The sequence below is a fragment of the Hetaerina americana genome, unplaced genomic scaffold (genome assembly GCF_022747635.1).
Source record: "Hetaerina americana unplaced genomic scaffold, ioHetAmer1.1.p SCAF_25, whole genome shotgun sequence".
NCBI lineage: Eukaryota > Metazoa > Arthropoda > Insecta > Odonata > Calopterygidae > Hetaerina > Hetaerina americana.
The window spans coordinates 7,199,343-7,212,838 of NW_027286819.1; the positions used below are offsets into that span (position 1 = coordinate 7,199,343).

At 38.3% G+C, this 13,496-nt stretch overlaps 1 protein-coding gene across 1 annotated transcript in view; it reads left to right on the forward strand.

Annotated features, from left to right (window-relative positions):
• The window catches only part of rt (Protein O-mannosyltransferase rt), a 45,789-nt gene that overhangs the window by 23,448 nt on the left and 8,845 nt on the right, over window positions 1–13,496 (forward strand). Inside the window, exons 11-13 of the mRNA XM_071586719.1 lie at window positions 6,188–6,423; window positions 11,233–11,359; window positions 13,322–13,496. Coding sequence (XP_071442820.1) covers window positions 6,188–6,423; window positions 11,233–11,359; window positions 13,322–13,496 — 538 coding nt within the window. The remainder of the gene's footprint in view (window positions 1–6,187; window positions 6,424–11,232; window positions 11,360–13,321) is intronic.

A 13,496-nucleotide genomic window follows, 5' to 3' on the forward strand; every position in this document is an offset into this window, starting at 1 on the left:
ATGATTGACACAGTCAGAAGGTTTAGTGAAATCAAAAATTAATCCTTTAGTTTTGGTTCTATTTCCAAACTTAAAAGTATTTGATTCACCATGTGATATGTGGCTGTTTTATTGGACCTTTTTTTTCTAAATCCATGTTGAGATGCGGATAATAGGTTATATGTTTCAAGATATGATACCAGATAATGATTAAGAGCTATTTCAAATATTTTCCCCAACTGGTTCAACAGGAATTCATCGCCATTTTACCGCCTCGGCCTTTGTAAATTGACACTGTTTTGGCTGATTTAAGAGGGCTTGGGAAAACTCATAGCTAGATTATATCCCGGTTAGACACAGGTTTAGGAACAGGGTGATAAATTCCCACAGCTTCCCGGGAGCGGATGCGTACTCAGACCACAATTTAGTTGTTATGAAATGTAGCGTACGTTTCAAAAAGATAAGGCAGGGGCGGCGAGTTAAAAAATGGAATGTAGAAGCATTAAATGGGTTGAAAAGGAAGGAATACAAACAGGCGGTAGAGAAAATCATGGAGGATGGTAAAGAGCTAAGTACTATTGAAGAAAAATGGGAAAGTATCAAGAAAGGGTTATCAAAAGCCGCTAAAGACACTATTGGAACTGTTAACGCTAAAAGGACTAGGAAACCATGGATCACGGATGAGATGATTACAAAGATGGATAAGCGGAGAAAATGGAAGAATGTAAACACAGAGTTAGGCAAAATGAAGTACAAAGAATGAAACAATAACTTGAGGCGGGCAACAAATAAAGCAAAATAAGCATGGTGGAAGACGCAGTGCGAGGATATGGAAAGTCTGCAGAGGAAGGGTGAAATTGGTGTGCTGTAGAGCGAAGTTAAATCTTTATCGGGAAGTAAGAAAGGGAGATCTATACTAACAGTTAGAGATAAGGCGGGTAAGGTAATAGTTGACGCAGGGAAGATCCAAGAGAGATGGAAGGAGTATATAGAAGAACTGTATAGTAAAGAACTTCGACCAACAAAGTTAGACATTGAAAAAGAATCTGACGTAGAGGAAGGTAGCTTAGGTCCAGGCATACTCGCCGATGAGATAGAAAGGGCATTAAGGGAGATGAAACTAAATAAGGCTGTGGGGTTGAATAACATTCCCGTGGAACTATTGAAATGTTTAGGAAAATGTGGGAGGAAGAGGCTATATGGGCTAATTTGTAGTATTTATGAGGAAGGAATCTGGCCAGAGGACTTTGTGAGATCAGTGTTAGTTCCTATTCCAAAAAAGGTAAAGGCTACATCATGTGAGGACTACAGGACGATAAGTTTGATATCCCATGCAGCTAAAGTTGTTCCCAGGATCATAAACAAAAGGATAGAGAGTAGGGCAAATGATTACTTAGATGATGATCACTTTGGGTTTAGGAAGGGGAGAGGTACGTGTGATGCCATTGCAGTAATGAGATTATTAATCAAGAGGAATATAGAACACAACCAGGAGGCATCTGCCTGTTTCGTAGATTTCGAAAAAGGATTTGATAGAGTGAATTGGGAAAAACTAATAAGTATATTGAAGAAAATAGGAATAGATTGGAGGGAAAGGAGGCTAATCCGCAACCTGTACATGTCTCAGACTGCTCAGGTGCGAGTGGGGAACGGGGAGTCCGGTTGGGCATTGTTAGGAAGAGGTGTAAGGCAGGGTTGCCCATTATCACCGTTGCTGTTCAACCTGTATGCAGAGGAAATGATTAAAGAGGCATGGGAAGAACTGGAGGTTGGAATGAAAGTGGGCGGAGAATTCGTAAAATCAGTTAGGTTTGCTGATGACCAAGCTTTAGTTTGTCAGTCAGCCAAGGGGCTGCAAGCATTGCTTAGTGAATTGGAAATTCAGTGCGACAGGTATGGGATGAGAATCAATATTAATAAAACAAAGGTTATGCGATTTTCTAGAAAGAAAAAGGCTAAGCTTAACATGAAAATAGGAGGGCAAAAACTAGAGCAGGTGGAACAGTTTATGTATCTCTGTAGTGTTTTGGACCAACACGGTCAAAGTTGTAGGGACGAAAGGAGAAGAATTGCGCTAGGCAAATAGGCTTTCACAAGGAGGAGAGAGTTGATGACAGGGACGTCGAGTAAGGATGTTAAGAAAAGACTCGTAAAAACTTTGATATGGAGCGTATCTATGTACGGTGGGGAAACGTGGTCATTGAAGCAGGAGGATAGACGTAGACTGGAGGCTTTTGAAATGTAGGTGTGGAGAAGAATGGAGAGGGTGAAATGGACAGAGAAGAAAACAAATGTGGAAGTACTTGGTATGGTGGGCAAAGAGAGGGGTTTGTTGGGGGCAATCCTATGGAGGCAGGAAAAGTGGATGAAGGGGGTATTGACTGGCAGTGGGATGTTGAAGGCTGTAATTGAGGGGAGAATGTTAGGCAAATGAGGGCAGGAAAGGAACAGGATAGGGATGATGACGGAATGAAGGGAGGAAGAAAGTACTCAGAGCTGAAGAGCGGTCTAATGTAGAGTAGGATACTGGATTTTGTATTTTGTTAGGAATCACAAAATATTTATTTAGGAGCTGTGTCTATCCAAAAACCTACCTTAACCGGTAGATTGCCTTTTAATTATATATATATATATATATATATATATATATATATATATATATATATATATCACAATTGTACGGAAAAACTCACACGAGCGGCACAATAATGGGCTGACACAATATAACACAAATAGAATAGAATAGCAACATTTAAAAGGACACTCACACGGTAAATTATTCGAGCTTTCGGCCCTCTCAGAGGCCTTCTTCAAGAGAGACTGCAATCATCCGTGTGAGTGTCCTTTAAAATGTTGCTATTCTATTCTATTTGTGTTATATTGTGTCGGCCCATTATATATATATATATATATATATATATATATATATATATATATATATATATATATATATATATATCCATGAGGTCTGTAAATTAAGTAATGAGACTCGCAACACTGGAGGTGCTGGGCTTGGAGGGGCAGCAGGGGAACATGTGATCTGCCTTCAATATGGGTTTGAACTTGCTCGAGTCATTTGGTTGTCCATGATGATTTTTTTTGGGAAACAGTTTTTTCTATTGTGTTCTCAAAATGAGTCATCAAAATGAATTCATCAATTTTGAGCAACCATGTGCTATCAGGTTTTGCTTCAGTACTGGGCACAGTGCAACGAAAACTCTTGTGAAACTTTAGCAGGCCTACAGAGATAGTGTTTTGTCAAGAGCCCAGGTTTTTGAATGGTTTAAGGCATTTTGAAGCGGAAAGCCTTCATTTTCAAGAACCGATGAAAATGTCAACATAATCTGGGATCTGGTGTGCTCAGATCGTCAGTTAGAATGATGATTGGGGAAGAGTTGAATTTGGCTCACACCACCATTCATCAGATTTTGGCCAATGAATTGGGGATGAGAAAAATCTGTGCAAAAATGGTGCCAATAAACCTTTTGCAAGACCAAGAGGACATCAGGAGGGAAAGGTGCCTTGAATTTTTTGAATTGGATTTCATTGAAAATGACCCCTGAATCTGGAGCGTATCATTACTGGTGACGAGTCTTGGGTGTGTGAATACGACCCAGAAAACAAGCACCAGAGCATAGATTGGCGCACATCAACCTCTTCAAGGCCCAAAAAAGCAATGATGAGGAAGCCGGAGATCAAATTCAAACTGATTTGTTTTTTTGCTATTCAGGGAATCGTCCACAAAGAGTTTCTATCTCGAGGCCAAATGGTCAATCAACATTTTTACTAGGAGGTTCTTGAAAATCTTCAAAAAAGGGTCATTTGTGTGAGACCAAACATCAAGAACAACCGGGTGTTGAATCATGATAATGCTACTTGTCACACAGCAATTTCAATAAACCTGTTTTTGGCCAGCAAAAACATTCCTGTGGCTCCTCAGCCTCCTTATTTGCCCAACTTTAGTCCTTGAGACTTTTTTCTCCTCCCAAAGTTGAAAAATCACCCCAAGGAATCTCATTTTGGGACAGCCAAAAACATTTGAACAGCTGCAACTGACCAGCTGAAGGCTATTACAGTATCAGTATATATATATATATATATATATATATATATATATATATATATATATATATATATATATATATATATATATATATATATATATATATATATATATATATATATATATATATATATATATATATATATATATATATATATATATATATATATATATATATATATATATATATATATATATATATATATATATATATATATATATATATATATATATATATATATATATCACAGGTTTAGGAACAGGGTGATAAATTCCCACAGCTTCCCGGGAGCGGATGCGTACTCAGACCACAATTTAGTTGTTATGAAATGTAGCGTACGTTTCAAAAAGATAAGGCAGGGGCGGCGAGTTAGAAAATGGAATGTAGAAGCATTAAATGGGTTGAAAAGGAAGGAATACAAACAGGCGGTAGAGAAAATCATGGAGGATGGTAAAGAGCTAAGTACTATTGAAGAAAAATGGGAAAGTATCAAGAAAGGGTTATCAAAAGCCGCTAAAGACACTATTGGAACTGTTAACGCTAAAAGAACTAGGAAACCATGGATCACGGATGAGATGATTACAAAGATGGATGAGCGGCGAAAATGGAAGAATATAGATACAGAGTTAGGCAAAATGAAGTACAAAGAATGAAACAATAACTTGAGGCGGGCAACAAATAAAGCAAAAGAAGCATAGTGGAAGACGCAGTGTGAGGATATGGAAAGTCTGCAGAGGAAGGGTGAAATCGGTGCGCTGTACAGCAAAGTTAAATCAATATCGGGAAGTAAGAAAGGAAGAGCTATGCTAACAGTTAGAGATAAGGCGGGTAAGGTAATAGTTGACGCAGGAAAGATCCAAGAGAGATGGAAGGAGTATATAGAAGAACTGTATAGTAAAGAACTCAGACCAACAAAGTTAGACATTGAAAAAGAAAATGACGTAGAGGAAGACAGCTTAGGTCCAGGCATACTAGACAATGAGATAGGAAGGGTATTACATCTTTATACATCTTATTTATTAGTGGGATCCACAGGTATCTGAAAAATTCATTTTCATAAAATTGTTACTTTTACCTTAATTAATTTTTTCTTGATTTTGTGAAATATGATGAAGTCAGAAATTACTCTTTTAAGCTCCGATAAGGAAAGAGAAAATAATTTACATATTTTAGGTATCCAAGATGTTTAGTTTATTTTTGTTATTTTCATTCATGATGTATAAATAAAGGAGGAGAGCTATAGTTCAAGTGACAAATAACAATCCTGTTCTTTTTCGGTTAATCTGTCAGTTTCTTTTTTCTATAATTTATGCTTTTCTAGGTAACCTAGAAAAGTCTAAATAAGGGATTTTATTGAATTTGGAATTAAAGAGGGACTTACTTTAATGTCAGATGTCAGGTTATGTCTTTGTTAGAAGAGGCAAGTAAATGTAATGTTGTACAAATATATCAGCTCTGCCCATCCAAAACCTACCTTAACCAGTAGCAAAATTAATGCTATAGTTTAATATATTTTCAAAGAAATGTTTAGATACATGAATGAATGAACATGGCTCTTTCAGATAATAGATGTGGTAGGTAATGTACTGGCTTCCCACCTCAAGAACCCAGGTTGAAACCCTGTAGGTAGGAAAGTTTTTAGTCATATCCTGATCCCTACTTGCTGTGCATGATTGAGAGCACCTCAAGTATGCCATATCTCTGGAGGAATTGAGGAAGCATTGACAGGTGGTGATATGTTCGACGGCATAATAGAAGGGTAAACCTTAAATAAGGAGGTGAGAGAAAGGAAAAGGTTGCGGTTTGTAGACTGTATGAAGGAAGGAAAAAATTAAGTGGTGTAAAAATGAGGATTGTCACAATACTTAAAAGATGATTGCTGTTAGAGATAGTTTGAAGTCTTCCTTGAAATAGGTATAATACCTTGAATGAATCACCTTTTCCACCTGAATATTCTTCCTGTATAAGCCAAGATGTACCTTATATCTGGTGTAGCCCTACTGTATTTGATCTGTAACAGTTGGCAGATTACTTAATTTTAGTATTATTATATTGTTTATCTCTTTGTAAATTTTTATAAATAGATGTATATACCATAATGAAAATGCTTTATCTCTAAATAATGATATTGTTGGAATTTTTAGGTGAGGATAAGAAAGACAGGGAGAAAGAATTAGTGAATGCAGAAATGATTCCTCTCCGTCCTACTCGCCTCTCTTTCTGGGAGAAATTTTCTGAGCTGCAGTGGAAAATGCTGTTCACAACTGGGGGTGGTGCTGGTGGAACAGATACTGTTCAGAATCATATGTACAGCAGCAGTCCATTTGATTGGCCTTTTATGTCCACTGGAATAGCATACTGGGTCAGCCCGGAAAGTAATGTGAGTGTGGACAATCCCTACATTTTGTGTACTTAATAATTATTTCAATTATATATGGGTCATTCAATAATTTATAAGAAAATCCAAGAGATGGCACTCATAGTATCAGAAAAGATTTGCTTTTGGTAAGCCTCATCTCTCACTAGACAGCTGCTCCAGCCCTATCCATCAAGTGTTTCACTTTCATAGTCCGTTAAAGCAACATACTTTTGTTTGTTTTGAAAATGGAAAAAATGAGCTTTGTGTGGTGATTAAACACTTCTATTTGAAAGGCTTATTGCCAAAAGAGATCAAAACCGAGTTTGATGAAGGTCGTGGAACATCTTCAACTGTACTTATGACATTATGCAATCAGGTAAAGAGTTTAAATGTGGCCGTTCATCCACAAGTGATGAATATCATTCGTGACATCTAGTCAAAGTGACCTCTAGTGGAAGTGACCTCTCCGTAAATGAGTGACGAACTCCACAATATAGTTTAGAGGTTGACAAATCAAAGTTTTGCTAGGTCATGGCTAGGTTCCGTTGCTTTTAAGGCCTCCCTCCCCTTCCTTTGTACCAATCAACCGACTGCCTGTCAAGGATGGTGTTGTACCCCTCCCTTAACCCTCAACCCATGCCTCTCCCAATTACCCACCCACCGCCACAGCAAAAAAATATGTCTATTCATACCTGTATGGATGTAATTTCTTTACCTGATGATGCTGCTCCGCAGTGAAACCTAGGTCCCATTAGCGTTTATTTTATACGTGGAAGTACGAAGTTTTATTTTGGCATTAGTTATCATGGAAACCACCAGTGAACACTAATTTTTATGGGGAAGTCCTCGTAAGGCTGTGGAAAAAAGTGCTAGGTGTCAGGAAGGAGATCCCGGGCAACTGGAGGCTGCACTATGACAACGTCCCACACCGCCTCCCCTGTGAAGTTCCGAGTACCTTGCCAAGCACAAGGTGGGGCAACGTTGCCCAGCCCCGCCCTCCTACTGTCCCAATGTGGCAGAGATGAACTTCTTCTTGTTCCTAAGATAAAAAAAGGAGCTTGAAAGGCAACCATTTTTGGATGCTGGATAATGTCAATGAGTCTGTGGCAAGGTGCCTTCAAGAGATTCCTTTTGATGTCTTACAGGAAACATACTGCAATTGCCCAAGTCACTGGCATCTCTTTGTATTCGGTGCAAAGGGGGTTGTTGATGAATTCTAGTGATTTGTGCCTAAATCTGAAATGCTTTTTTTTCCCAGATTCATCCAACTTATTTTTGGAACAGACCATGGACATCAACTTTGGTTTTTAAACACGGAGTTGGCTATAATTAAGATATTTCACATCCAAAAATCTTATCATTTACTCCATAAGGCCTTCCTTTCTCATTGCCCCACTTTCCTGTCTCACTCCCATCTCTCCCTTCACCTACCACTGCATTTTAATCCCCAATCACTGTTGTGTTTATTTCGGAGTGCATTTGCAACAATTTGGTCTAACTGATCATCTACAGGAGACTGATCTGATACAAGGTACAGATCTTGTACACTCGCTGTCCACCTCTTCCTCGTATGACTGTCTAGACTGTCTATTGGCATACACAGCTTTTATTACGACCAGGTTTATGAGGCTACTCCATATTCATACTAGTAGTAGTCTTTCATTCTCCTGTTCCACACTCACTACCCTTCTTCCCAGTCTCCTATTCAGCATTGTGGCTACCTTGCGCTTACTCTCCTCCCTTGTATTACTCTATAACTGCCGCTTCGATAATCCTGACATCTTTCTATCTCATCTTGCATGGACCTAACATGTCTATTTCCTCCCTTCATCTCTTGCTTGATATTTTCGTTCTCCTCAACATCGTGTCAACATTGCTATGCAGTTCAACGGGTCATAAGTGCACCCGTGCCCTTCTCCACGTCAAGGTCGTGGTCCATGGGCAGGGGAAGTGGCAATGTAATGTGAAAGGAATGTTCCTAGTTCCTAATTTGGAGCTTATTTTTTGTCTCTTGCACTCTGATTCAATGTGTTATGCCCTGTTTCAAATTGTTACACTTGAATCTGCTTTCGATAGAATTTTCATTTCCTGTTTTATTTTCAATGTTTTTATTTTCTCTTCACCATTTTATAGCAATACATATATGAGGGTAAGGTGAAAATTTCTCGGCCTGACAATGAAAGCCTGTAAAAAAATATTTTCTTTCCTCTTTAATCTCCCTTGACTTCAACACACTTGTTCTGGTATTTCTCCAACATCAGTGTTCTTTCTCGGAAGTGAAAGTCTGGAAGGCTCTGAAAATATCCATCTACGGCCCTCTCAACTTCATTGTATGCAAAGCACTTCTTAGAAACAAATTCCTTCAAGTTTTGGGAACAGATGGAAGTCTGAGGGTGCTAAATCAGGAGAAAAGGGGGGATGCCCGAGAAAATCATACGACAAATCCTGTAGTTTTCTCATCGCTGATGCACCTTTGTGAGCAGATGCGTTGTCCTGGTGAAAGATGATTTTTTCCTTCTTCAAGCCAGGCCTTTTTGTGCAAATTTTGGCATCCAGTTGGTTAAGAAGGTTGCAGTAATATTCGGCTGTAATTTTTCTGCCTTCTTCAAGGTAATCAATTAACAGGATCCCTTTCGCATCCCAAGATACACCGACCATGACCTTTCTAGGAGATGCAATCGACTACGCTTTCTTCGGCACTGAACCACTGGCTACCACCCTCTGCTTCGGCTGCTGTTTTGTTTCTGGAATGTAGTGGTGGACCCATGTCTCATCCATGATGGCAAATCATGGCACAGAATTGGTCGGCTCCCTCTTCAATCGGTCCAAATATTGCTGCGAAATTAGTTTAGTCATTTGCTTTTGATTGGCATTCAGCTAATGTGGCACCCACATTGCTCAGAGCTTCCGCATCCCTAATTCTTTGTTCGAGATATTTCGTACCCTTTCTTCCGACATGTGCCCCACACGGCCTATGCCATCTTCTCAGTCACCTTCACTTGCCTATCGTCCAACACAATATCGTGCACCTTTTCAATGTTTTCCTCTGTGGTTGTGATTTTTGTTCATCCTTCACACGGGTCATCTTCGAGGGATGTGCGACCACGTTTAAATTCAGCTGCCCACTTTTTAACGGTTGACTTAGAAGGAGCAGTCCCATCCATACAATTTCATCAACTTCGGATGAATTTCCTTACGGGGGAGGGTTAATCCATCCAAAACAAAGAATTTTATGACCGCACCAAATTCAAGTTTTTACATTTTAATGAAAAACAGGAAAGGCGTCTACTGCAATGATACGTGTAAACAAACTAATATTGGGAACAAGTTGAAACTTGTCTTATGAACTAATGATACATGTGCCCAGGTAGGAATCATAAATTTTTCCTGATTGGAACATCTCTGTGTCAGGCTGAGAAATTTTCACCATGCCCTGGTAAATCAATTGTAAAATGAAATAGCATTTCTTAATTAGATCAGTCGGCAGTAATTGTGTTAATTTAGGTAACTCATTACAAGCCTATTCTGCCATGAAACAAAAAAAAAATGTATCTTGTTAAGCTGAGGCTGACATACGAGCAAATAACTTCTCTGACTATATTTTGTAAAAATGCTTCCTCTTCACTGTCAATAAAATCTTATAATTTAAAATGCTAATCCAGCAAAACATTCTTGTAATGATGATGACATACTTCGTTGAATCCAGATTTTGAAAACAAAAATTTCAGTGGGTTATAGAGTTATTTTTACCCAGTATCCATAATTTCCATGTCAACCAAGTTGGTTGATCTTATTCTCTGATTTTTGTTTTAGAAATATTTTTAAAATGCACCACCTATTTAAAAGTTAGGAATACTTTAAATGAAGGAATGAATGTGATATAAGCGAATACTTGAATTGAGGAATACATGAAACAGGGAAAATATGATCAAAATCATATGTGCAACGGAGGGACAATGAGATTTCACATAAACTCTGGATTCAGACGTTTAAATTTGAGGCTGCAGTGATTTATATGGAGATCAGTCCAGTCCATGAAAAACTATGGTAATTCAGAGACTGTGCGAATCAGGGTTATGTAAATTTGAAGTTTCACGATCTTCAAAGACTCATATAAAGCTGCTAAAAATCTTTTATTATTTGTTGTCAAGGGTTGCAATGTTTGAAATAGGTCTTTTAATACAAAAGTTAAAATTGTGCTTTTTGACTTTTGGTGTTCGCATCTTTCCTTTTTAAAACCTGGAAAACTGGAGGAATTATTTGAAGGATGGATATCAGACACCATTTTTAAGTGTAGGTTGGACAATTTTTCTTGGTGAGGATACCTGTCGAATAAGAAAACAACTCCCAGTCATCCATATCAAGTAACCAAGAGTGTAGATTATGGCCCCCCTACCTTAAGGTGTGAATTTCACTTCCCATCGGGCTTAGTACCTGGTGACCTCTACCATCTCCCACTAAACCAACCTTCGGGTTGATTAATGTGTTAATGGTTTTATTGTTAGACACTGCTTTAGATATTTCATCGCATGATTTGTAGAATCAGCTTGTAGTAAATATATTTTTACGCTGAAACAAGAGATTAAAAGCTAAAAGAATTTTGGGAGTGCTTTTTACATAATGAATTGATTTCCAACTAGTTGCCTTAAAGTGAAGCATGGCTGTTTTTAAATCAAGTTTTTGTAGTAACCTGGATAACTGTCTTTTTTCTCTTGAAGAACTCTTTGCTTGTGGAGATACGATGTACATAGTAAGGATGACCAGATGAAAAAATAATTTCCACGTTTTCCCAGGAATCTTAATAATGTTTTTTGGCATTTTATTTCTCAGGCTCAAGTTCACCTCCTTGGAAATTTGGTGATTTGGTACTCGGGTACTGCAAGTGTCTTCATATATTGCGCACTATTAGTGTTTTATCTTCTTCGTCAGAGGAGAAAATGCTTTGACATTTCAGATGGTAAGTTTTCATTATATGGTAATAATTTAATTTGCATTATGGTTTTGATATTATTGGTGATGGATGGTAGCATTTCGGAACAATTTTACATCCGGAAAAGTATGGTTGTCCGTTGAAACATGGTGCTGATCATGCTGATTTATTTTATCACTGTACTTCTTCCTTCTAATATAATTATTCATATTTTATACTTAAATAGTGAATTGTATGACTATAAGCTCTAATATTTTTGTTTTTATAATCATTGCGGATTAGGGAATACACTTCCGTCATTTGGGATTTGGGTGGATTATTTATTTATATTGATTTATTATCGCAACTGATCCTTAGATAAATTAGTTTTACATTTTGAAGTTACCATTGAAAATTTATTTTAATCAGAACTATGTAACCTAATCTTGAGTTTGTTTTTCAATCTAGTAAGAATATTCATTGCAGATTTCTAGCGTCGTGAAAAGTATGTGTGCATCTACGACTATGATTGAAAAATATTTAATATTTAGAGTATAGTCTTAATTATCCATTTTGTGAATTATCCCTTTTTGCAGATTACCTGTGCCACACCCTCCCCCCTCCCTCTCCCTTACCCTCCCTCTCCCTCTCTCCCCCTCTCCCTCTCCCTCTCTCCCCCTTCCTCTCCCTCTCCTCCCCTCCCTGTCTCCCCCCTCCCTCTCTTCCCTCTCCCCCTTCCCCTCTCCCCCTTCCTCTCCCTCCTCCCTCTCTCCCCCTCCCTCCCTCTCCCCCCTCTCTCCTCCTCCCTCCCTCTCCCCCCTCTCTCCTCCTCCCTCCCTCTCCCCCCTCTCTCCTCCTCCCTCCCTCTCCCCCCTCTCTCCTCCTCCCTCCCTCTCCCCCCTCTCTCCTCCTCCCTCTCTATCTCCCCCTCCCTCTCTATCTCCCCCCTCCCCTTCTCCCCCCTCTCTCTTTTCACAGCTCCTCAAAATATTAATAAAATATCAATCGTACAGAAATCAAATGATTTGAAATTTCAATTTACTTTATCAAAAATAGAAGTTTTAAATATGTGGGCTTTTTCAAAAGTTTTTTATTTCACAAAATCAAAAGTTATCAATAGTATTTAATGTTTTAATCTAATTATTTATGTACTATTACCATATTTTCCGATTATCATTTCCCTCGGATTCCCTAGCTCCTAGTATAGCTCCCTTTCACGCAAGCAAATAGCTGTGTGTTTCAGGGCTGACTTAAAGAGCAGAATTTGTATTTTCAATATTTATGTCATTGCATGAGGCAGTCTATGAAATCTACTGGCTATGAAAAATTCATTCTGGGAAAGAGTCCACGGATTTTCCACATGCTTCGCCATTTCACATTCAATTTTCCAACTTGTGTGATGTCTCCGAGGAATTCAACCTAGTTGAACACGTACATACTGTGCATCTGCAAAAGTGTATTTACTAAGTGTAAGGCCAGGTGCAATTGTGATGCAAGTGGAATCCTAGTCTGTACAAACATGATTATGAGATACCAGTATATGCACCATGTTTTTAATATGTTTGATACTTCGATCCATACCACCATTACCAATCATCATCCACTCCTGTATTTGTTGAAGCTCTCTAACCTGAGTCCATGGGGCACTTTAGAATGCTAACATACTTTCTACAATATTCGTAATTAATCGTAGAAAGTATAGTTGTACCATATGTACCTCTAACACTCTGGCTACTGTGACTTAGATTTATGTATCTCAAGAAGAGGAAAAAACAAGAAAAAGGCAGCATATTCATTGGGATTAAGATCCCGGAAAATGTTTGGCCTCCCTAATTTGTAGTAGAAATAAAATGCATGTGTGATGTCTTGACTGAAGTCGAATTGCTTCACAAGGTCAATGACATTTTCCAAGTGTCAATACAGTTGTTTTCTCTCTTCTTATTGTTGCCCCAACATTATAAATTACTCTTTATGTATTCTTAAGTAGCTTGTTTGATTAAATATTTTCAGTGGCATGGAAGAAATTTATGATAACTGGAGAGGTTCTTCTTGGTGGTTACCTCTCACACTACCTGCCATACTTCTTCACCGAAAAAACACTTTTCATGCACAATTACTTTCCAGCTCTTGTCTTTAAGATACTCTTGACGGCTGCATTAATGGAGCACCTTCATTATATAATATC